Source organism: Hypanus sabinus, chromosome 30 (genome assembly GCF_030144855.1).
Source record: "Hypanus sabinus isolate sHypSab1 chromosome 30, sHypSab1.hap1, whole genome shotgun sequence".
Lineage (NCBI taxonomy): Eukaryota > Metazoa > Chordata > Chondrichthyes > Myliobatiformes > Dasyatidae > Hypanus > Hypanus sabinus.
In genome coordinates this window covers 20,526,222-20,551,452 of record NC_082735.1, presented here as the reverse complement: position 1 = coordinate 20,551,452, position 25,231 = coordinate 20,526,222, and the positions used below count along the sequence as shown (strand labels likewise).

The 25,231-nt window shown below is 41.9% G+C and overlaps 1 protein-coding gene across 1 annotated transcript in view; it reads right to left on the bottom strand.

Annotated features, from left to right (window-relative positions):
• The window catches only part of LOC132383330 (CUB and sushi domain-containing protein 2-like), a 72,662-nt gene that overhangs the window by 46,060 nt on the left and 1,371 nt on the right, over positions 1 to 25,231 (bottom strand). Inside the window, exons 2-3 of the mRNA XM_059954232.1 lie at positions 12,508 to 12,611; positions 9,252 to 9,364 (exon numbers count right to left, since the gene is read on the bottom strand). Of these exons, the coding sequence (XP_059810215.1) occupies positions 9,252 to 9,364; positions 12,508 to 12,611 (217 nt within the window). The remainder of the gene's footprint in view (positions 1 to 9,251; positions 9,365 to 12,507; positions 12,612 to 25,231) is intronic.

Here is a 25,231-nt window from a genome sequence, read left to right as displayed (position 1 = left end):
CAGAATAAAAAGGTGTGGGGATGGGGTAAGGAGGCTAGCTGGAAGATGATTGGTGAAGACAGGAGGGTGGGAAAGGACAAGGACTGGAGAATGAAAGAATCTAATAGCAGAGCAGAGTGGACAATAGGAGGAAGGGAAGATGGAGGGGACCCAGAGGGAAGTAATAGCCAGGTGAGAAGAAGTAAAAGGTCAGAGTGGGTGATAGAGGAAGAGGGGAATTTTGTTCACTGGAAGGACATGAGTATTAAAAGTTACATTAAATAATGGGTGGTGGGTGGAGGTATATCTCTACCAACGGAGGTGTAAGGCGCTTCTTCCCTCTACTGGCCTGCAGGTCACCCTTGGGGAAGGTGTAGCACTTGCTTAACCTCTCCAATCAAAGTCACATGAATCCTTGGGAGCAGGTGGTGCACGGCCGTAGAGCAGCTGGCGCACATCACAAGTCCTGGTTCCGCCACCACTGAGGTCAGGCAGACGATCTCTGAAGTGTACTGAAAATGGCTGGAGTCACCCACCTTGTAAAGACACTGCCCAGAAGAAGGCAATGGCAAACCATTTCTGTAGAAAAGTTTCCCAAGAACTATCATGGTCATGGAAAGACCATGATCACCTATGTCATACAACACAGCACCAAATAAATGAATGAAATTAAATAAAAAGTGCAAAAAGAGAAAAACGAGGTAATATGACATAGGGACATAGGGTTCAATGTCCACTCAGACAGAGAGGAAGAAGTTATTCCTGAATCAGTAAGTGTGTGCTTTTAGGCTCTTGTATCTCCTTCCTGATGGTAGCAATCAGAAGATGGTATGTCCTGGTTGATGGGGTCCTTAATGACGGAATCTGCCTTTTTGAGCTGTTGCTCCTTGAAAATATCCTCAATGCTAAACCTGTGTAGTAATATCTATAAACATATTATTTTGTGTGTGTTGTTTGATGTTTTAAGATGTTGTCCCAAGACCTCAGAGTTTTCATGTTGTCTCCCATATGTATTTACCATCCCATTCCCCTGTGCTGCCACCTTCAGGGAGTTTTTGGAAGTTCCATCCGCCACTGCTCCACTAACTTCCCAGCTGAACAATGTCAATCCAGAGCCTGACTATTCTCCTCAGCGTCAACAACACCATCAATTTGCATGAACGTTCTCAATATCTGAATATTATAACGAAGAGAAATCATATGTACAATTTGTACAGACGTAAACAAGATATACTGATATACTGAGCAATTTTTGATATCTTCTTGGATGCCCTGTCTGGAAACCTCGTAAGTGATTATTAATGTCTGAGCACCATTATGTGGAGTATCTCTCAATCAGCCCAGTCTGACTGTGAGTCTTCTTTTACTTTCAGCCCTTTTGCACATCCTTGGTTGCCTGGGAAAAGTTCTTGCTTTTGACGTACTAGCTTCAGACAGCTGCCCAGGGCCAAATGAAGAACCACTGTTCTAACTGGCACTGAGGTACAGGTTAAAAATAAACCAAAGATTTAAGGATTAGCTTTATTTGTCACATGTGCATCAAAACAGTCAGGGAAATTTAATTTGTTTTCTTCAAATCGAATCAGCAAAGATTGTGCCCACAAGTGTTGCTGCATTTTCAGCACCAGTGCAACATATCCACAACTCACTAACCCTAACCGTACACCTCTGGAATGTGGGAGGAAAACAGAGCACTGGAAAAAAATCAACATGGTCACCGGGAGAAAATACCAACTCCTTACAGAGAGTGGTGGGAATTGAGCCCAACTTTTTCAAATCTTTTTATTATAATTATTCAAAAATAACACAGGTACATCGAAGTAACAACACTTCCAATGCCTCAACAAAAAAGGTAGTACTACACTGTATGTTGTAGTAACTGCTATACTACCATTCTGACCCCAGAGCCATGGTGGAAAGTGAATTAATGCCTTTGTGATGATGCCCTCAGTGTCCTGAAACCAGCACATAGGATGACCTCTCAGGGGACAAGATGCCATTGGCAGGCAAGTATTGCTACTTGGTTTCAGCCTCCTGAGCCAGACATGAGTAATAGGCTTCATCTTCCCTTATTTGAAACATACTTCACTTTCCTCTCCTAAGAGATTCCATTACCTGCAGCCCTTTGTCACCTCCCAGTTTCTTTTGCTATTCCCATTCTCGTCTCCTCCATCCCTTCACTTGAATCAACCTATTGCTTGCTAGCTCTTGATCTCCCACCCACCCTCTTCCCTTCAGCATTCAGACTGGTGAACTCACCGTTCTCTTTCAGTCCAGATGAAGACCTTCTGCATGAAGCATTGACTTCCTTCACTTGGATCAACCTGTTGCTTGCAGGCTCTTGATCTACCCTCCCCCTCCGACCCACCCTCTACCCTTTTCACATTTTAAACTGGTGACCTCACCACTATCTTTCAGTTCAGATGAAGAGTCTCGTCACAAAGCATCAACTTCCCGTTTCACCCCAATGATGCTTTTAGACATATTGAGTTCCTCCAGCACCCTGCCTGTACACAGGTGACATTTTCATTTATCTCCTCTCAGTCAGCTCTTTGCCTAACCTGAGTTGGAGTTTGCTTGCAACTAAGACTTAGGTAGGGATAAGGATGTGAGGACTAGGGGGATGGTCAGGACCTCCCTTATACAGCAGAGTAATAAGTTCACTCATGCCAAATTGATCAGCTAATATGAGTTATCCTCCTACTGACAGAACCTGCTAACATTTGGTATCTTGAATATGCAGGCATTAGTTGTTTGTGCATAACAGCCCTATACCAAATGACAGCATTTATCTGCTCACTGTCAGTATCTCTCTGCTGAAGTGGAGATGTCAAGAAGCTCAAACTGGTCCCACCTGGCACTAACTGTGCAGAAGTTGAAGCACATTGTGTGGCATCTCTGTGAAACCACTGCCTGAACCATTTGGTGATTGATGACAGAACTGCCCCAGTGTCCTGGAAATGAAATCCATGCAAACACCAGAATAGTGGTCATGGTCTCCACATTGCTTCATATGAGAGCTCACAGAATCACCCTTCTCCATGTGATTTCATGTCATAGAAAGCATGGACCTAAAGACAATCTAACCAGCAGCCTTCTTATCAAAGCTCTACAAGCATCCATGTCCTCTAGGGCTATGCAAATGCACCAACCCAACCTAACTGAGCTTGTGCATACCAAGTCTCCACATCTCATATCGATGATCCAGGTCTCTCGTCCAATGACATGCCCCCCCTTAAAATATATTTTGATCACCTCCTGCCATGCCAGCATCTATCTAACCATTGTTCTAACAGTTCCAGCTGTTAGGGCATATTCCGGAATTAGGGTAAATAGCAAATAGTAACTTCTGCCACTAACTTCAGCAGCCAATCTTTAGACCTGAACGTGGATTGTAGATTAAATTTAAAATGCAGCCCTGCTCCCTGGTGCTGTGGATGGGAGTAAATTGAAAAAAAAAACAGACAATGCTGATTAACGTACATTTTGTGTGTCTGGAATATGGGTGAGAAGGGTGTGAACATTATATGTAATTCAAAGGAAGCATTGTAGATACATTCTAAATATAGATATTTCCTTTGATTTTTTTGCACATAAAATGGAATGTAATATTGGAGCAGGCAGGCCTCTTCCTCTGGAAGTGTCTCAATATGATTCCTGCTGCTTGTTTTTGTTGAATGAAACATTTCTATATCCATTAGTTTCAGCATCTTTTTGGCGACTTTGTTAATGGTACAACACCCACCCTGCTCATTGTTGTTCTAATGATAGTGAACTCGAACCAGGGATCACAGCCTCTTTAATGCTTGTAATTATGTAAAGGTTGTTAATGTGCGGTAAATGAAATTTATTTTGTTTAACTGCTTTTATCTATAGTTTTATGCCCTTTAAATCAACCTGAAAGGGTTTGAGACTTGTTCACCTAACCTGTTCAATGAGGGATTGGGGCTCAGTGGACAGAGACCTTAAAATTTGGAAGCAGTCAGCCTGGAAGAGCACAGACTTGCTTCAGCTGGTAAACCTAGGCAGCAGCTTGAGTTCTGGATCTTAGTATGAGCAGATTAATGTTGCACAAAGTCAAATCCTGCTGAAGGCTGTTAGTGGTGAAATCTTGTTCATGCAAAATTATCGAAGCATTAATTGGTTCTCTTGAATTTCTTCACTTCTTCACGTTGCTTTAGGAATGTTTATTTGATTTAGGGATTCATAAGCAGAGTAACTGAGCAAATCAGTGTTAAAGCAAGGAGGATTTATTCCAGCAAATCGTGTCAAATAATGTCAATCAAACAAAAAAACCATTTGATGTTTGATAACTAAGAAACTTGCAAATTAATGTATTAATTACCAAGAGCAGAAGACCTGTAAATACTTTGAAACAATGTGATATGCCGTTTTGTCTCTCCTGTTCTGTATTTAACTTTCAGAAGCCTTCATTGTTGGAAGGCTACCTGTTTACAAGGTGGTCTTAGGCATCGTCCACTATTGTTATTCACGCTTAGCAAACTTTCCATGGAATCACTCCCTCTGTGATTCCCTTGTCCATTCATCCCTTCCAGCACTTACCCCTGCAAGCAGCTGACGTGCTACTCTTGCCCATTCAACTATCTATCCCTGCATGTGGCCAAAGAGCTACACCTGCCCTTTCACCTTCACCCTTACCATCACGCAGGGCCCCAGTCAGTCCTTCCAGGTGAGGCAACATCTTACCTGCTAATCTCCTGGGGTTATCTATTGTGTCCAGTGTTCCCGATGTGGCCTCCTCCACACTGGGCGACCATTTTGTTGAGCACTTCCACTCCATCTGCCAAAAGCGCAACTTCCTAGCGGCAAAACATCTTAATTCCGATTCTCATTTCTGTTCCGACACGTCAGTCCATGGCCACCTTTTGTGCCACGATGAGGTCACCCTCAGGGTGGAAGAGCAGCATATTATATCCTATCTGGTAGCCTCCAACCTGATGGTAGGAACGTCAATTTCTCCTTTCAGTAGAAAAATTCCTTCCCTCTCCCCTCATTTTCTATTCAGCTCTCTGGCCTCTTACCTCTTCTCTTTACCTGCCTATCACCTCCTCTAGATCCATAACTCTCTTTTCTCCCATGGTCCACTTACCTCTCATTTCAGATTTCTTTCTTTTCAGCCTTTTACTCGTCCTATTCAACTGGCTTCACCTATTACCTTCTAGCTATCCTCCTTCCCTTCCCCCACCTTTCCATTCTGACTTCTTTTCCCTTACTTTCCAGTCCTGTAGAAAGGTCTCAGCCTAAAACGTCGACTGTTTATTCATCTCCATTGCTACTGCCTGGCCTGCTGAGCTCCCCTATCATTTTGTGTGTTGCTTTGGTAAACTATTTTTTTTAATCTGCCCTTTAAATGCCCAAGGAGAAAGGATGAAATCCCAGCTAAAGGGCTTTTCAAATATGCCATTCTCATGAAAAATTCAATACCTAAAAATTAGGCAGAACAAATGAAAATTGGTGTCAGAAGGAAAGATGGGCCTGGTTGAGTTTACCTGTAACTGACATTGCCGGGGAGAGCCATCAGGATATCTGTTATTGACTCTTCAATTTCTCTATCAGAGTGGAATGTCTAAGGTGGTGACAAACTGGAGACTAGGTGCTGATGGATTTGGTCTCCAATTTTACTTTACATTGTGCTGTTAATCAGCTTCCACTGGGGACATTTAAAACTAGTTCACTATTTTGTGTGCTGTGAGCTGTCGAAAATGTTGCTAGGTATCTGGAGGCAGGGCTCAGGATATGGTACTTGAGGCCTAGTTGCCACTTGTCACTCACTCTGCTTTGCAGTATAATTCCTGGTTTTGAAAGCTCAGCTCAGCCAGACCTCCATATCAGGTTAGTGGAAATGGGCAGTCAGTGTGGCCAATAAGCTTGGAATGCAGGTTCAAGACCAGGATCCAACCCCAATGACATTTTAAGATGTCTTTAATTTCCCATCAGTCAGATATTTTATGACATATTTATTATGGATCAAGGGAGAAAAATGGTAACGTTTTAAAAATATCTTCACTAATAAACCAGAACCCATATACCAATTATAATAAAACTGATTTTAATTCTGCAGTCTGAAGAATAAGACAAGAATTTGAATAAATAGAGGCAGTTGATATAAAAGGACCTTTGTCATAGAGTCATAGAAAAGTGCAACATAGAAACAGGCCTTTCAGCCCATCTGGTTTGTGCAGAGGCATTTAAACTGCCTACTCCCATCGACCTGCACTAGGACCACAGCCTTCCATACCCTTACCATCCATTATCTATCCAAACTCCTCCTAGGCCATGAAATTAAGCTTCCATGCACCATTTGTGCTGGCAGCTCGTTCCACAATCTCACGACCCTCTGAGGCAATCTCCCTTCATGTTCTCCTTAAACTTTTCACCCTTCACCCTTAACCTTTGACCTCGAGCTGTTGCCCCATTCAACCTCAGTGGAAAATACAATGAATAAACAAATGTTAAATGAGAATTTAATACATTATTTGACCAAAAGCATTTCCTCTCTCTATGGGTCACTAAAATAACTTTGGTACTATAACTTGCAAATAAAATGTCAATTTCCCATGGAAATAATGCAAAATTGGAATTTGCATCTTTAGTGATCAGTTTGGCAAAGCATATATGAGAATTTTATTCCATTGTTTTCCCCTGGTATCTAGTTTGTGACTTCAAGGTATTAAAGTATCTTATCATAATATCACAACAATAGTGGGACAAATAAGTCATCAATATTAACTTCCATCTAGCAAGCAGTACAAAATACTAAGGACAAACTACCAAGCATAAGTAAAACAAGCACAATTTCAATTCTTGCTTTTAAAAAAAACGACTTAATTTTCCTTTGTAAGATGCACAATGTAAATTTTGCAAGTAGAACTGGCATATTCTTGAAGTCATGAAAACCAACTGAAGAGTTAAAACAAAACAGGAGCTGGTCCTTATGAGAGTGCGTTAGCGTGAAGAATCATAAAAGAAAGAAGAAGTTGCATTTTCACATCTCTTGAAAACATCAGATTTTTTCTGACATGCATGTCTTTAGTTCTAAAGCAGAATAATTGTCATGCAGACAAACATGACAGTCAATTACACTGAGTGAAATCCGAGATGAACAGCTGGGTAAACTAATATTTTGGTCTTTGAGGCAAAGGAGGACATAATCTTGCAAACTGAAAAAATAACTCTCTTCTTGTAATAGTGGACTATCACAACATCAAAACAAATAAACATTTTTTAAATTTTCTGTACTGAATAACTGGACTGGAAGAAAAATTAAACTAGTATATTTGTTAGAAGAAATAAAGAATAAACTAGAATATTGGTTTTCAACTTCGGCTTAATTTGCATACTTTAAAAGCTTAACCTTTTCCCCCACTGTCCGTTCCTGTCATCATCCAGAAAACAAATAGCTCTGTATTATCCAAAGGGATACATTGGCAACGATGGTCTAGTTGGTTGCTCATACTCTAAGGCAGGATATTTCAAACTCAAATGTTACCGTAGAGACTCGATCACAACAGCCTTTCAGAGACGTTCTCTTTCAGATGACATCGTAAACAGAATGTCATAAACTATCTGTTCTCCTAGTTCTTATGAGACTGTAGTGAAGCAAAAATTCTTGATTTCAGTCAAATTCTTTTCTCTCACACAATTACCAAAACAAAAATAGGTGTGTTATTTGTGGGAGTTTGCAGTGTGCAATGAAGCTCACAGTGATTCCTTTCTAACAGCAACAATATTTCATTGCTCCAAAGACTTTAAAAAAGTCCTTAAAATGGAAGGTGTGATACAAATCCCAGTCTCTTTGCCTCTGCCCCTCCCTTTGATACATTTTTCAAAATATCACTGCCCTCCTGCAGCCTTCATCTTCATGCTTAAGCAGGGACTTACTTTCACTTTATGTTTTTTTAATGAATACATTGAGCAATATGGGGTCACACTCTCTGATCCTGAAAATTCACTGATACTTCTTTAAAGAGTTCCTATGTGCCTTCCATTAAAAAGTCTTACAATAATCTTAGACGTTTAAATCAATTTGGTTAAGCAATTCCCAATTCTTTGAAGTCAGTGCTCTTGAAATTATGTACCAACTTTCCTTTGCATTCACTGTTTCAGAACTTTAGACCATATGAAATATGATTATTCTGCAATGGGCACCACTTTGGACATTGGATTTTCACTGGGGGGGTAACCACCAATTTCTGTGTCACAATGCAATTGAGATAACACAACCCCCACCCCACCCCCACCACACAATTTCTTTCTCCTCCCTCACCTGCTCCATCTGGTCATCAGCCAAAACACTACCACTGGATCCTCCCCTTATTCTGTTCGCAGCAACAACTTCCTTTATTTGGTTCCATGTAGCACTTTCTTTTCCTACTAGATTCCATCACCTGCAGCCCTTTGTAACTTTTGTCTTTCACCTCCCAGTCTGTTGTTATCTCCACTCTTCCCTCCTGTCACCCTTCCACCTATCACTTGCCAGTTCTTGCTCCAGCCTTCCCTATCTTCCCTTTATACTGGCTATCTCGCCTCTATTCTTTCAGCCCAGAGGAAAGTTCTCGACCCGAAACATTGACAATCCATTTCCCTTTGCAGAATCTGCTCGACCCACTGACTTCCTCCAACAGCTCAGATTCTACTATCAATTGTTGAACTGCCTTTTGTTCTTTAAGACTTGCCCCAAGTAAATGACTCAGAATCTACTATTAATTGTTGTATTGTCTTTTGGTAAACACTTGAGGCTCAACAGCTAATTATTTCCCAAAACCCTTCTTTAGTTTTGGGTAATCCATGAAACTCTGAAAGCAATTTTTAAAAATTTGCTTATTTATTTATTCTTCACATTCTTGGTAATTTATCAGTTTTATAAGGATAACCACGACCTAGGCCAGGCATGTTTATATAAATGTCTCTATAACTTCACCAGATTTATAACTCAATCCCCAATAAACTGCAGGAAGTGTTTACGAGCAGCAAGAATTTGACGGATCAGGTGGATTGCGATAATTGAACTCATCTGAAAGCACACAGATTAGCGCTGCGTGCGTCCTGGTTGGAAGGACCAAAACAATTGATCACACTAATCCCCTCCTAACATCAGTTCTATAAAGGAGCACAGAAGAACACCCAGTTAGTGAGCTTTCCAATGACACAGGTAAATCTATATTAGAGACTCTTGAAATAACTGGCAGCAGAAGGTACAATTTTCTACCCTTGCAATACTCTTTCTTATTTTCTGCCGTTGTGCACAATACCTGTGAAGATAGCCTTGAATCCTAACATACTGTTGGTCTCATCAGTCTGGAATTTCAGCCACATCTGATTGCTCGTACTCACAATGAGGTCAGGAACATTTGTGCCTGTCAACCTGCCAGGCAGAAAATCAGAAAACCTGATTAGTACAATCTGACTTCATTTCAAATGTCAGAAAATTAAACAGAATTCACATGATGAAAGACTCTCAGATGTCACAGAAAGTGAAGTATAATTGAAAAGTGAAGCTGATGATGATGTGAAGAATTAATTAATCCAATTATCCAAAGGTGAATAATTCAGCAGCTGCCTTTAGTTGCCTCTGAATGCAATGTCCCCAAAGTTCTCAACCAAATATTCACAGTTACAAAGCAGAAGATTTCAACGGCTGAGGGGAATTTCTGCAGTTTCTTTTCTTTCGAATTTTGTTCATGTTGGCTTGGCCTACCTCAGCATCTTAAAGAAAAGTAAGTGAATGAATTTCAGTGACATGGAATTGCACATGGCCCTGTATTGGAAATGGTGTATCCAAGGAGTGGTACCTCAGGAAGGCAGCATCCATCATTAAGGAGCCCCCACCCCCAACAGTCCACTCAGGACATGCCCTCTCCTCCTTGTTACCATCAGGAAGGAGATACAGGACCCTGAAGGCACACTCTCAGCAATTCACAAACAGCTTCTTCCCCTTTGCCATCTGGTTTCTAAATGGACATCAAACCCATGAACATAACCTCACTAATTTTTACTTATTTCTGTTTTTGCACTACTTATTTTAACTTAACTATTTAAGATACTTACACATGTATAGTTTATTTTTCTGTATTTACCATGTACTGCTGACAAATTCCACAACATTTGCCAGTGATATTAAACCTGATTCTGATTCTGAAAATGGTGCAGCTGAGATACTAAAAAGCGATGAGAGAATAAACTGGTGTCTTGTGTATGTTGCTTTACATAAAATTAGTGCTCAGTACACCTCCTGAGTTCACCAGTATAAAAATAACAACATTAATCTTGAGGATGTGTGACATAACTGAGAATGTTATGTGCACATTATCTTCAGTACAACTTGCTGCTCCAGTGACACACTATGAAAACTGGAAACCAAAACAATCAATTTCACTTCAATGGTGATCTCAGAACCAGACAGCTGGGCAAGCAACGGGAGCCTCATTCTCTTCCACTAATTGGAGCTGCATTAAATAAAAGTAATTTTTACAGCTAACTGACTGCTTGCTGACAGTGAACACGCCACTCTGCAGGAGACGCTGGAACAGACACAAAGGCCCCTCGATGTAAATCAAAATGCAGAAACTAGAAATTCAGTTGCATTTCTTTTTCCAATGTGAAGAAATTGATTTTTTTTTTTGCAAACTGAAACATGATAATGATGATTTTTGGTTAATTTCACAACACTTCAAAAATTTAGCTGGGCACGTTCTGGTAAACCTGATGTGGTTTCTAGGTCAGGCCCCCAAGGGACGGTATTATGTTTTGTGCAGCTTTCTTATTGGAGGATGGTGGGTGAACCTAGATTACATTGTCATGGAGGAGTGCCAGAAAAATATTGGACTTACTGACTAGGCTGCCAGCTCTGTACCTAATTGACTTAACAACATCTTTGCTCCTCTCATAACTATCTGCTTAGCAGGCTCCCTCCACACCCTCCCAATCAGCTAGTTATTTTATTTATTGAGATAAAGCATGGAATAGGCCCTTCCAGTTCTTCAAGCTGTGCTGCCCGGCAACTCTCGCCCAATCACAGAACAATTTACAATAAGCCAATAACCTACCCAACAGTACATCTTTGGACAGTGGGAGGAATCCAGAGCACCTGGAAGAAATCCATGTGGTCATGGGTGGGGACCTACAAGCTCCTTATAGGCTGTGGTGAGAATTGAACCCAGGTCGCTGGTATTGAAAAGCATTGTGCTACTATGTTACCATGCTACCGTTCCTGGTTCCAATTTTTCCACCCCTGTTGCCTTCGGTCTTCCCCATTGAATTCTAAATACGTGACAGCTCTTCCCACCACATAACACCTCAAAATGTTGGTCATAACTGCAACTCTACCCCAATGATCTCCTTCACAAACTTCAGTGTTCTGTCCTTGACGTCCTTCACACATGTGACTGTCATCAACACAACCAAACCAATCCCCTTCCCCATGCTAAGCTCTGATATCCACCCTCCATCTGACACACACCATGGCACTGGTCCAATGTGGTCAGTCACCTTGAGTCCATCCTTCAGTCTGGAATTATGCAACTTGTCCTGGGTGGGTCAATCGTGAAACGTTTGCCAACACAGTCTTCCTGTACCACTCCTTCATGCACTTTAAATGCACCCAATAATTTCCAGGAAGGCATTTTCATGTGTGGAAAAATACTTCATAAAAGTAGTTTGGTCACTTCAGTAATCTGTCCACTCTCCACTAGCCCTATGATCTTGCCCAATCCCTCCTCATCCCTATAACACACTCAGAACATTCTCAGCTCTGGATGGCCAATTGACGCAGTTCCTTTCAACTGGACTGAGCTTGCACTGATTTGCCCATGTGTTCCCCCAGATAACTAGCTAGAATTATCTCCATAATTACTAAAGTTGATTTGGTGTTATTTTCACATTAATGCACTTGGTAGAATAAAGTTTAACAACTTCAGCCTGCAGTTATTTTGGTCTCAGAGTGTTGCTATTGTGACCTCACAAATATTATTTGACATCTGTTACTATATAATTGATGTTGGAAACACATCTACACATAAAGTTCCAATTTTCTAATTAAGCAGAAAGTAATGATCCAGAAGGAGGTAACAACCCATTTCTTTTTGTACCTGGCAGTACATTTTTCCTCATTTTCAATTGAACCTATTTGTATATTGCCTTGCATTAAATTTTAAATGAACAAGCACAATCAAATACAAAAAAAAATCTGAAAAATCTACTTGTAATAAGTATTCCTCAAACAACTCTTCCCTTAAATGTCTCCAATGAAAGGGTGCAGCAGCAACTTAGCAGAATCTCATGATGATTCACCTGAGCAGGGAAAGACCACCTCTTTCAGAGCAGGGTGGATTTCTAATGCAACGTTTTGAATTATGTACAGTAAAGAAACACTTGAGTCCAACTTAGTTTGAAATTCCTCCCTACTTCATGCTGTTTCGGCCAATTTGTTCTGTGTTATGTGATGGGAATACTGCATAATAAAAACACCACATCTGAAGACACTCTCGGAGAGGATGGACCCATACTTACACATGGAGCACTGTTTTTGGTTCTCCAGGCTGCCCGCCATCGCCGATGGTTAGTGTATCATAACCTCTTTCCAATTCAAATTCATCAAAAGTAAGCCTGATGACCTGTTGGGGATGAAGTTGAGACATTCATAAAAGATCAGGTAGAAACAAATCATGAAAAAACAATAAGCAGGCAGCGTCAAATCTGGTTATTAACTATCAGGAGTAGATTAACGGCAGAATGAGCAGAACTCCATTAATCCAGCACACACGGGACTTAAGTGCTGCCAGACTTACAGGTTTACCAGAGTACTGGATGTTAATCTAATTAACACACCTACACACATTGAATTCACTTCTTTTAAGACAGTACACAGAATAATGATAATGACCTTTTCAGTGAGCTTGTTAACTTTGAAGGGAAAGAAAGAAACAGGAGAAGGCAAGGCTTGTGGGAGTACTGGGACTAGGGTCCTGGCATTTTAGACGATACTCGGGCATCAGCACTTGGTAAGTGAGATGTCAAACTGTTGGACTCTGGATTATCAGAGACTTACTCTGTTTATCAACATTAGCAGCATTTTTTTAACCTTTCAGTTTGATGTTAATTTGATCTATACTTTAGAAGTGGGTTAAGTCCCCTTCCCCTCTTAACATCAATTCGACTTGCAACTAAACTTTTGTGAAAAATTTGTTTGCTACAGGAAATTAGAGCGCTGCTGGCAGGAATGACAGAATCTGCGATTTTAAATCAGGATGCCGTGTCAGTCCAAATTGTTATCATACAGGAGAGCCCATACATGTGCAGTACATTCACTTGTCTTCAGTAGTATGAGGTCTGTTTCATTCTGAATTAAAAGAAAACTCCATCAGCAGGAGTCAGGTCATCATGTCTGACAATAGGAACCAACATCAATTAGGAACTCTTCAGTTTACCTGATCTCAACCATCTCCTCAATAATGAATTCGAACCAAATCATAAGCTTGAACCTCACAAGACCATCACTGCCCTTCAAGCATGATCATGACCACCAACAGCTCATTGCAATTTCCTTGCTTATGGCTCCAACCCAACTCTGGAGGTCCTCATTCTCCATATTTTCCCATCATTATCCTCCCTCAATCACTATGAGAACTCTACCTTCCTCAGCTTGAAATACAAAGCTCATGACCATTAACTGGAAGAAGAGAAAGAATTCTCCACTCAAACTCACTTGAATATTGGAAGATCAGTATAAGGCCTACTTCCTAACATAAAAGAGAAGAATTTTGAATGTCAGATCTTTGGAAACAAAAACACAATAAATGGTGTTTAATGTATTTTCAGACGTCTGAAAGTTTTTGCCTATACTAAAATATATCATGGAGATTTTGCATAATGAATACATTTTTTGGATGCTGCATACATATATGATATACTCTGCTTCAAATTCACTTCTATTAGGCCCACTATAGCCAGCATTTTAGAAAGGTTCTCATCTCACACAAAGCTAGGTTCAAAACCGTTGCTTCTTTCATGCTCTTGTTGCCTCTGTTACCTCAGACTACAACCAGCACAAAGTTATATTTAGGAAAGTCCTGAGGTCAAATTTCTGCTCGGAAGATTGACAAGCCATGTGCGTACTGCACAAATCTTGAGAAGTCCATTCTTTCCTCTCAAGACTCCGCAGCTCATCTGGATATTGGTAGATTCAAAATGTACTGATTCAGTGAAGCAACATTTAGTCTTGCTAATCAAATAAAGTGTTTTGTATTTTAAAGTATTCTTCATGATTCCAAAGTGAAGTGCTGTATGCTTAGTGCAATTTTAAATTGGTTTAGTACAGAAATGCATTTGGGTCAGAGCATGCAGTATTGTGTGCAACAGATCAGAACTAACTTATAAAAAGCATGTGCTAAGAAATTCATCCATAGTCACTATGCAAATCCACAAAATAGTTGTGTCAGTGCATCATACTCCAGCTCTAAGATTTTAACTGAAGTACCTTTAAAGTGGATGCAGCAGGATGTTCAGGAATTTCAAGACTTCTCTAACAACTTCGACAGATTTTCCAAACTAATGAATGTTATATACCACCAGCAGCTGACTACAATCAAGTGCTTGAGATACTACATGATGCCATCTACGAACAAGAAACGGTTCATCCTGACACATTTCAAATCATAGTCAGAGCCTTCACCTGGGCTTGTTTGAGGAGTACCCAGCCTAGTTCCCATCAGCGTATAACCTGTAGCACTGGAGGTCCCAATGCATTAGACCAATATTATATTAATATAAGGAATGCCTGGCTTTCCTTGCCCAGACTTCATTTCAGTAAACTGGATCACTTGGCAGTCCTTCTCCTGCCTGCATACAGGCACAGGCTAAAGAGCAAAGCTCTAGAGATTAGGAAAACAAAGAGAGGGTTGCAGGAGGCAGAGAAGCTCATATGGGTTGCTTTGAATCTCTGGATTGGGCCATATTCGAAGACTCATTTGTGGATCTGAATAAATACACCATGGTCGACATGGACTTCATGAAGACTGTTGTAGATACATGTGTCCCTACAAAATCATTCAGCGTTTTCCCCAGCTAGGTGCCATGGATGAACCATGAGATCCACAATCTGCTGAGAGCCAGATCAAAGGCATTCAAGTCTGGTGACCAAGGAAGCCGCAAAAGATCCAGGTAAAATCTCTGGAAATCCATCTCACTGGCCAAGTGGCAATTCCAGATTAAACTTAAATCAACTAAGGCTGCTTGACAGTTAACCTCTCACTTTGGTAGTCAGAGGTGTCCACTTACTTCAAGCAGGCTTCAGTTATACCAGTGCCTAAGAAGAGTGTGGTGATCTGCCTTAATAACAATCACAAGGTAGCACTTACATCCACAGTGATGAAGTGATTTGAGAGTTTAGTGTTGTAACATAGTAACTCTGCCTGAGAAGTGACTTAGATCCATTCCAATTTGGCTACTGGAGCAACAGGTCCATGGAACCATAAGACCATAAGACATAGGAGCAGAATTAGGCCATTCAACCCATCATCTTCTTTACCATTCCATTATGGCTGAACCCGGATCCCGCTCAACCTGATACACCTGCCTTCTCTCCATATCTTTTGATGCCCTGACCGGTCAGGAAAAAATCAACTTCTGCCTTAAATACACCCACGGATTTGGCCTCCACCACAGTCTGTGGCAGAGCATTCCACAGATTCACTACTCTCTGGCCTAAAATAAAATCCTCCTTACCTCTCTTCTAAAAGGTCGCCCCTCAATTTTCAGCCTGTTCTGTAGTCCTGGACACCCTCACCATAGACAATAGACAATAGACAGTAGGTACAGGAGTAGGCCATTTGGCCCTTCTAGCCAGCACCACCATTCACTGTGATAATGGCTGATCATATACAATCAGTACCCCGTTCCTGCCCTCTCCCCATATCCCTTGACCCCACTATCTATAAGAGCTCTATCTAACTCTCTCTTGAATGTATGCAGAGACTTGGCCTCCACTGCCTTCTGGGGCAGAGCATTCCACATATCCACCACTCTCTGGGTGAAAAAGTTTGTCCGCATCTCTGTTCTAATTGGCCTACCACTTATTCTTAAACTGTGGCCTCTAGTTCTGGACTCATCCATCAGCGGGAACATGCTTCCTGCCTCCAGTGTGTCCAATCCCTTAATAATCTTATATGTTTCAATCAGATCCCCTCTCATCCTTCTAAATTCCAGTGTATACAAGCCCAGTCACTTCAATCTTTCAACATATGAGAGTCCCGCCATTCTGGGAATTAATCTTGTGAACCTACGTTGTACTCCCTCAATAGCAAGAATGTCCTTCCTCAAATTTGGAGACCAAAACTGCACACAATACTCCAGGTGGGGTCTCACCAGGGCCCTGTACAGCCGCAGAAGGACCTCTTTACTCCTATACTCAATTCCTCTTGTTATAAAAGCCAGCATGCCATTAGCTTTCTTTACTGCCTGCTGTACCTGCATGCTTGCTTTCATTGACTGATGTACAAGAACACCTAGATCTCGTTGTACTTCCCCTTTTCCTAACTTGACTTCATTTAGATAGTAATCTGCCTTCCTGTTCTTGCCACTAAAGTGGATAACCTCATATTTATCCACATTAAACATCATAGGAAACATCTTCTCCACATCCACCCTATCTAGTCCTTTCAACATTCCGTATGTTTCATTAAGATCCCCTCATATTCTTTTTAAGTTTCAGTGAGTGCAGGCCCAAAGCTGCCAAACACTCCTCATATGTTAACCCCTTCATTCCAGAAATCATCCATGTGAACCTGCTCTGGACCACAGGTTCGCAGCAGATATCATCTCATTGGCTCTTCACTCAACCTTGGAACACCTGAATATCAAATATGGATATATCAGGATGTTCTTTATTGACTACAGCATTCAATATCATCATCCCATCAGAACTAATTAATAATCTCCAATGCCATGGCTTCAGTAACTCCTTCTGCAACTGGATCCTTGATTTCCTCACTTGCAGACCCCAGTCAGTTTGGGTTGGCAACAACATCTCCTCCACAATCTCCATCAGCACAGGTGCGCCACAAGGCTTTGTGCTTAGCTCCCTGCCCTACTCGCTTTACACTTAAGACTGTGTGACCAAGCAGAGCTCCAATGCCATATTCAAGTTTGCTGATGACGCCACTGTCTTTGGCCAAATCAGTGCTGATGAATCAATATATAGGAGGGAGATTGAAAATCTGACTGAGTAATTCGATAACAACAACCTCTTTCTCAATGTCAGCAAGACCAAGGAGCTGATTATTGACCTCTGGAGAAGGAAACCAGAGGTCTGTGACCCTGTCTTCATTGGAGGATCAGAGTTAGAGAGGTACAACAACTTTAAAGTCCTTGGTGTTATTATTTCAGAGGACCTGTCCTGGGCCCAGCCTGTAAGTGAAATTAGGACCTGAACTGCAGTGTGTCCTCCCTCCCTGCGATGCTGAGGCTGTGGGACTGCCCCTGGCTGGTGACTGCGAACTTTGTGGTGATTTTTCCCGCTAATATGTTGAACCAACGCTTTGGGCCTACTCCGGGCTGCTCCAGAGATTTAGGTATGAGGAGTTAATTTGGTTTAGAATGCTGTTGTTGTCGCTCGCTTCCATTGTTTGAATGATTTGAGCTGTTTTTTCTCTTTCTCTGTTTGCATTTGGGGGGTGGGGATTAGTCTTTTTTTTTAGATGGGTTCTTTCACATTTCTTGCTTTTGTAGCTGCCTGTAAGCAAACAAATCTCAAGGTTGTATAATTTATGCATTCTTTGTTAATGAATGTACTTGGAATATATGTACTTTAATAATAAATTTACTTTGAACTTTATTTCCATTAGTGCTCCAGCTCACCTGAGATTTACTTTTTACACAGAATAGTAGTAGAACTGTGGTCTGTTCCTTCACAAATTAAGAAGAAAATTACGTTTAAAAAGGTTTTAAAATGAGTATATTGGCATCTATGTGGCCAAATTAAAATGTCTGGAGGAGAGAGCGGGAACTTGTTCCTATCCTTTGGGGTAAATGCCAATTCAATTTAGTCCTGTGGTAATATTCATCCATGTTTCGCTGACTTCAATAAACTGAATGCTCTACAGCTTATGGCCTTTACATTTTTATACATTTAGAACCAGCAATCAAAAGCAGATTTCTCTTTTATTTTGAAGTATCTGTATTGATCTGCATAGGAATACATTCAGCAGATATTTGCCAGTGGTGATTACAACAGTAATCACAACAGTATTGTAGGAGTAGAACAGGAGTCAGAGGGGAATAGTACTGTTCCATCACATTTCTTTTTAGTCAAGTGTAAGATGGTGATTTTTACACAAAATTAAACTATGTTTTTTTTTGTGTCAGATTGCCTGTAGAAAACAATACAACTGTGTGCAATCCTCTGGCATCTGAAACAAAAAATAAATTACTGAGATATTGCTAATTAATTGACAGAACTATTTCTGGTCATGGTCAATTAGGTCTATTTTGAAAAGGGAGCTGTCCAACTTCCCCATTGCTTATTTAATAACCATCTTATTCAGTTCCTTTGGAAGTGGACAAAAGCATCATTGCTAATATCACAGGCCAATATCTAATCATTAGCAAGGATGGTATTTCAGCCAACAAAAAACACTGCAGTGCACTTGTAATTAAATTAATGCATCCTTTGCAAAAATTTGTTCAAAAGTTTACAGCGAAGTCAAACAGATTAAATTACAGAACAGCTACTCATGTGAGGCATCCAATTCATTCAGTGGCAAACATAGTGCATAGTGTGTGAGAGCATAACTGGTGTGTGTGTTTGTGTTTCTGAGCGTTAACATATTGGAACACGTATCCTGGGCTGAACATGTTGACACATTTACAAAGACGGCACAACAGCACAGCTATATTTCATTAAGTGCTTGAGGAAACTTGGTATGACACCAGAGACTGTCACATAATTTGACAGATAATCCATGGAGAGCGTTCTAACTGACATGGAGGGGGTGAATGTGCAGGATTGGAAAAAAAAACTACAGAAAATAGCGAACTTAGCTAGCTCCATTATAGTCGCTAGCCTCCCCAGCTTTATCAACCTGATAAATCACACTCAACATTTTAGGAACAGCTTCTTCCCTTCTACCATCAGATTTCTGTTCACCCAACATTAAAGACCTCTATCATTCAGGATATGCTTTCTTCTCTTTGCTACCATCAAGGAGGAGGTAGATCAACCTGATGACCCACGCCCAACAGTTTAGGAACAACTTCTTCCCTTCTACCGTCAGATTTCTGTGCAGGCAATGAACCTGTGTACGCAATCTTAATACATTTTTGCTCTCTTTTTTAATTAATTAATTTATTTAAAAAAATGTATTTCGTGCTGTAATTTATAGTTTATTTGTTAGTATTACGTAATGCAAAGTACTGCCTTTGAAAAACAACAAATTTCTGGACATGACATCTTTGTGAACAACTCTCAAATAGGCACCACCGTACAGATGACACACTGAAATATAAACAGAAAATGCTCAAAACGCTTACCAAATCAGAGAGCATCTGTGGAAAATGAAAGAGTCAATATTTCAGGTCTGCGACCCTTTATTAGAAATTCCGACAAGATAAGACAGACTCAAAAGTTTCTCTGTTCATTTTCCACAGATGTGCCTTGTCTGCAAGTTTTCTCAGAATTTATTCTTTTTATATCTCAAATTTCTAGTGTTTGCTGTTTTTCATCTTAGTTTTGTACAGAGAACTCCTCCAGCTGCAAAAGAGTGCTGTTACTAAATGAATTTATGCTGAAGTGATGCGAGTAGGGTAGGAGGGATATTGTGGGAATCACTGGAACCTGGAAAAGGGCTGAAAAGGGAGGTGGAAGAGTGGAGGCAGAAGGATTGTGAGGAAAGAGAGAGGAGAGCCAGGAGAGACTTGTTCTAGAGCAGCTCCGGCCTATGGTTAGGCCACAATTAGACCCCCTCCAGATCGCCTATCAGCCCCGACTGGGAGTTGAGGATGCCATCGTCTACCTGCTGAAACGTGTCTACGCCCACCTGGACAAGCCGGCGAGCACTGCGAGGGTCATGTTTTTTGACTTCTCCAGTGCGTTCAAAACCATCTGCCCTGCTCTGCTGGGTGAGAAGCTGACAGTGATGCAGGTGGATGCTTCCCTGGTGTCATGGATTATTGATTACCTGACTGGCAGACCACAGTACGTGCGCTTGTAATACTGTGTGTCAGACAGACTGGTCAGCAGCACGGGGGCTTCACAGCGGACTGTCCTGTCTCCCTTTCTCATCACCATCTACACCTAGGACTTCAACTACTGCACAGAGTCTTGCCATCTTCAGAAGTTTTCATATGACTCTGACATAGTTGGATGCATCAGCAAGGGAGATGAGGCTGAGTACAGGGCTACGGTGGGAAACTTTGTCACATGGTGCAAGCAGAATCATCTGCAGCTTAATGTGAAAAAGACTAAGGAGCTGGTGGTGGACCTGAGGAGGGCTAAGGCACCGGTGACCTCTGTTTCCATCCAAGGGTCCAGTGTGGACATGGTGGAGGATTACAAATACCTCCAGATACGAATTGACAATAAACTGGACTGGTCAAAGAACACTGAGGCTGTTTACAAGAAGGGTCAGAGCCATCTCTATTTCCTGAGGGCCTTTAACATCTGCTGGATGATGCTGAGGATGTTCTATGAGTCTGTGGTGGCCAGTGCTATCATGTTTGCTGTTGTGTGCTGGGGCAGCAGGCTGAGGGTAGCAGACACCAACAGAATCAACAAACTCATTCGTAAGGCCAGTGATGTTGTTGGGGTGGAACTGGACTCTCTGACGGTGGTGTCTGAAAAGAGGATGCTGTCCAAGTTGCATGCTATCTTAGACCCATCCACTCCATAATGTGCTGGTTAGGCACAGGAGTACATTCAGCCAGAGACTCATTCCACTGAGATGTAACACTGAGCGTCATAGGAAGTCATTCCTGCCTGTGGCCATCAAACTTCACAACTCCTCCCTCGGTGTGTCAGACACCCTGAGCCAACAGGCTGGTCCTGGACTTATTTCCACTTGGCATGATTAACTTATTATTATTTAATTATTTATGTTTTTATATTGCTATATTTCTACACTATTCTTGGTTGGTGCGGCTGTAACGAAACCTAGTTTCCCTCGGGATCAATAAAGTATGTCTCTCTGTCAGTCGGAGTGGTTGTAGTAGTGGGTGGGGAGGAATGAGGAAGGATGATAGGCAGCATGAAGATTCTCTTGTCTGGCAACTTTTCAGATATGGCAAGTTAAATGCTACATGAACACAAGAGATTCTGTAGATGATGAAAATTGAGACAACAGGCACAAAATGCTGGAGGGACTCAACAGTCAGGAAGCATCTATGGAGGGAAATAAACAATTTGGAGAGATTTATGGCAGGAAAATCCCCTGCCTACCTTGCTTGCTCCCATAGGCCAGAGAAAAGGTACGTGAAACCTCTACCACCCTGGATGATCTACCTAACACAGTGGAGAGCAGTAGACAATAGACAATAAGTGCAGAAGTAGACCATTCGGCCCTTCGAGCCTGCACTGCCATTTTGAGATCACGGCTGATCATCTACTATCAATACCCGGTTCCGGCCTTGTCCCCATATCCCTTGATTCCCCTATCCATAAGATACCTATCTAGCTCCTTCTTGAAAGCATCCAGAGAATTGGCCTCCACTACCTTCCGAGGCAGTGCACTCCAGACCCCCACAACCCTCTGGGAGAAGAAGGTTTTCCTTAACTCTGTCCTAAATGACCTACCCCTTATTCTCAAACCATGCCCTCTGGTACTGGACTCTCCCAGCATCTGGAACATATTTCCTGCCTCTATCTTGTCCAATCCCTTAATAATCTTATGTTTCAATCAGATCCTCTCTCAATCTCCTTAATTCCAGTGTGTACATGCCCAGTCTTTCTAACCTCTCTGCGTAAGACAGTCCAGACATCCCAGGAATTAACCTTGTGAATCTACGCTGCACTTCCTCTACAGCCAGGATGTCCTTCCTTAACCCTGGAGACCAAAACTGTACACAATACTCCAGGTGTGGTTTCACCAGGGCTCTGTACAAATGCAAGAGGATTTCCTTGCTCTTGTACTCAGTTCCCTTTGTAATAAAGGCCAACATTCCATTAGCCTTCTTCACTGCCTGCTGCACTTGCTCATTCACCTTCAGTGACTGATGAACAAGGACTCCTAGATCTCTTTGTATTTCTCCCTTACCTAACTCTACACCGTTCAGATAATAATCTGCCTTCCTGTTTTTACTCCCAAAGTGGATAACCTCACACTTATTAACATTAAACGTCATCTGCCAAGTATCTACCCACTCACCCAGCCTATCCAAGTCACCTTGAATTCTCCAAACATCCTCATCACATGTCACACTGCCACCCAGCTTAGTATCATCAGCAAATTTGCTGATGTTATTCTCAATGCCTTCATCTAAATCGTTGATGTAAATTGTAAACAACTGTGGTCCCAATACTGAACCCTGTGGCACCCCACTAGTCACCACCTGCCATTTCGAGAAACACCCATTCACCGCTACCCTTTGCTTTCTATCTGCCAACCAGTTTTCTATCCATGTCAATGTCTTCCCCCCAATGCCATGAGCTTTGATTTTACCCACCAATCTCCTACGTGGGACCTTCTGATGCCTTCTGAAAATCGAGGTACACTACATCCACTGGATCTCCCATGTCTAACTTCCTGGTTACATCCTCGAAAAACTCCAACAGATTAGTCAAGCATGATTTACCCTTGGTAAATCCATGCTGGCTCAGCCCAATCCTATCACTGCTATCTAGATATGCCACTATTTCATCTTTAATAATGGACTCTAGCATCTTCCCCACCACCGATGTCAGGCTGACAGGTCGATAGTTCTCTGTTTTCTCCCTCCCTCCTTTCTTAAAAGGTGGGATAACAGTAGCCATTCTCCAATCCTCAGGAACTGATCCTGAATCTAAGGAACATTAGAAAATGATTACCAATGCATCCACAATTTCCAGGGCCACCTCCTTTAGTACCCTAGGATGCAGACCATCTGGACCTGGGGATTTGTCAGCCTTCAGTCCCATCAGTCTACTCATCACCATTTCCTTCCTAGCGTCAACCTGTTTCATTTCCAATGTTACCTTATGTCCTTGGCCCATCCATACATCTGGGAGATTGCTTGTGTCTTCCTTAGTGAAGATAGATCTAAAGTACTTATTAAATTCTTCTGCCATTTCTCTGTTTCCCATAACAGTTTCACCCAATTCATTCTTCAAGGGCCCAACATTGTTCTTAACTATCTTCTTTCTCTTCACATACCTAAAAAAGCTTTTGCTATCCTCCTTTATATTCCTGGCCAGCTTGCGTTTGTACCTCATTTTTTCTCCCTGTATTGCCTTTTTAGTTAAGTTCTGTTGTTCCTTAAAAACTTCCCAATCATCTGTCCTCCCACTCACCTTAGCTCTGTCATAATTCCTTTTTTTTAATGCTATGCAATCTCTGACTTCCTTTGTCAACCACTGTGGCCCCTTTCCCCCCTTTGAATCCTTCCTTCTCTGGGGGATGAACTGATTTTGCACCTTGTGCATTATTCCCAAGAATACCTGCCATTGCTGTTCTACTGCCTGTTCTGCTAGGATATCCGTCCAGTTAACTTTGGCCAGCTCCTCCCTCATGGCTCCATAGTTTCACCTGTTCAACTGCAACACTGACACCTCCGAGCTGCCCTTATCCTTCTCAAATTGCAAATAAAAACTTATCACATTATGGTCACTACCTCCTAATGGCTCCTTTACCTCAAGATCGCTTATCAAATCCTGTTCATTACATAACACTAAATCCTGAATAGCCTTGTCCCTGGTCGGCTCTCATACAAGCTGTTCCAAGAATGCATCCCGTAGGCACTCTATAAACTCCCTATCCTGGGGTCCAGCACCAACCTGATTCTCCCAGTTCACCTGCATGCTGAAATCCCCCATAATTACTGCAACATTACCTTTGCCACGTGCCAATGTTAAATCCCTATTCAACTTGCACCCAATATCCATGCTACTGTTTGGTGGCCTGTAGACAACACCCATTAGGGTCCTTTTGCCCTTACTGTTCCTCAGTTCTATCCACACAGACTCTACTTCTCCTGATCTTATGTCCGCCCTTGCAAAGGACTGAATCTCATTCCTCACCAACAGGGCCACCCCACCCCCTGTGCCCACATTTCTGGCCCTATGATAGCACGTATACCCTTGTACATTCATTTCCCAGGTCTGATCTCCCTGCAGCCATGTCTCCGTTATCCCAACAACATCATAGTTACCCATTCGCACCTGAGCTTCAAGCTCATCTGCCTTATTTCTGACACTTCGTGCATTTAGATATAGAATTTTTAGCCCATTTCTCCGCTCTCTGTTTGAATCACTGCCCATTGTGCTTAACCCAGCTCCCGGAACTCCCATCGGGCTATACGCCCCTTAAATTTTGTTTGTCCTTCCTAAATTTACTTATTCTTTCTGCACATTTAACTCCATGTTCCGTCAGACCATCCCTCTGTACATGTGTCCTCCTTATCACTTGTTCTGCCTCACCTTTCACTTAATATTCCGGAACCGTGTACTCCCCACCTGTCCTTTATTCTTCCTCTCGCTATCCTCTCTCGCATTCTGGATCCCCGCCCCCTGCAAATTTAGTTTAACCCCCCACAAGAAGCACTAGCAAACTTCCCTGCAAGAATGTTAGTACCGCTCCAGTTCAGGTGTAAACCGTCCCTTTGGAACAGATCCCACTTTCCCTGGAACAAAGCCCAATTATCTAAAAATCTGAAGCCCTCCCTCCTGCACCATCCTCTCAGCCACGTATTAATCTGTATAATCTTTTTGTTCCTTGCCTCACTCGCACGTGGCACAGGGAGCAATCCTGAGATTGTTACCCTCTAGGTCCTGCTCTTCAGTTTCACACCTAACTCCCTGAACTCCCTACGCAGTAGACTGATAGCTGTGGCAGAAATCAACACATTGTGTTGATGTGGTGGCCTGAAATGATCCTGATATTTAGAAGGAGATGGCACCTGTAACCCTGACCTCCGTGGGGCAAAGCAGTCAAGGCACACGACTGATGGTGCATTGGGACAAGGTCATAACAATTCACAGATCTTGGTCAGGACAAAGAACGTAGCTGAATCTTTATCCTGCATAGTTTCAGAAGTGGGCAAGGAAAGCAGAGAT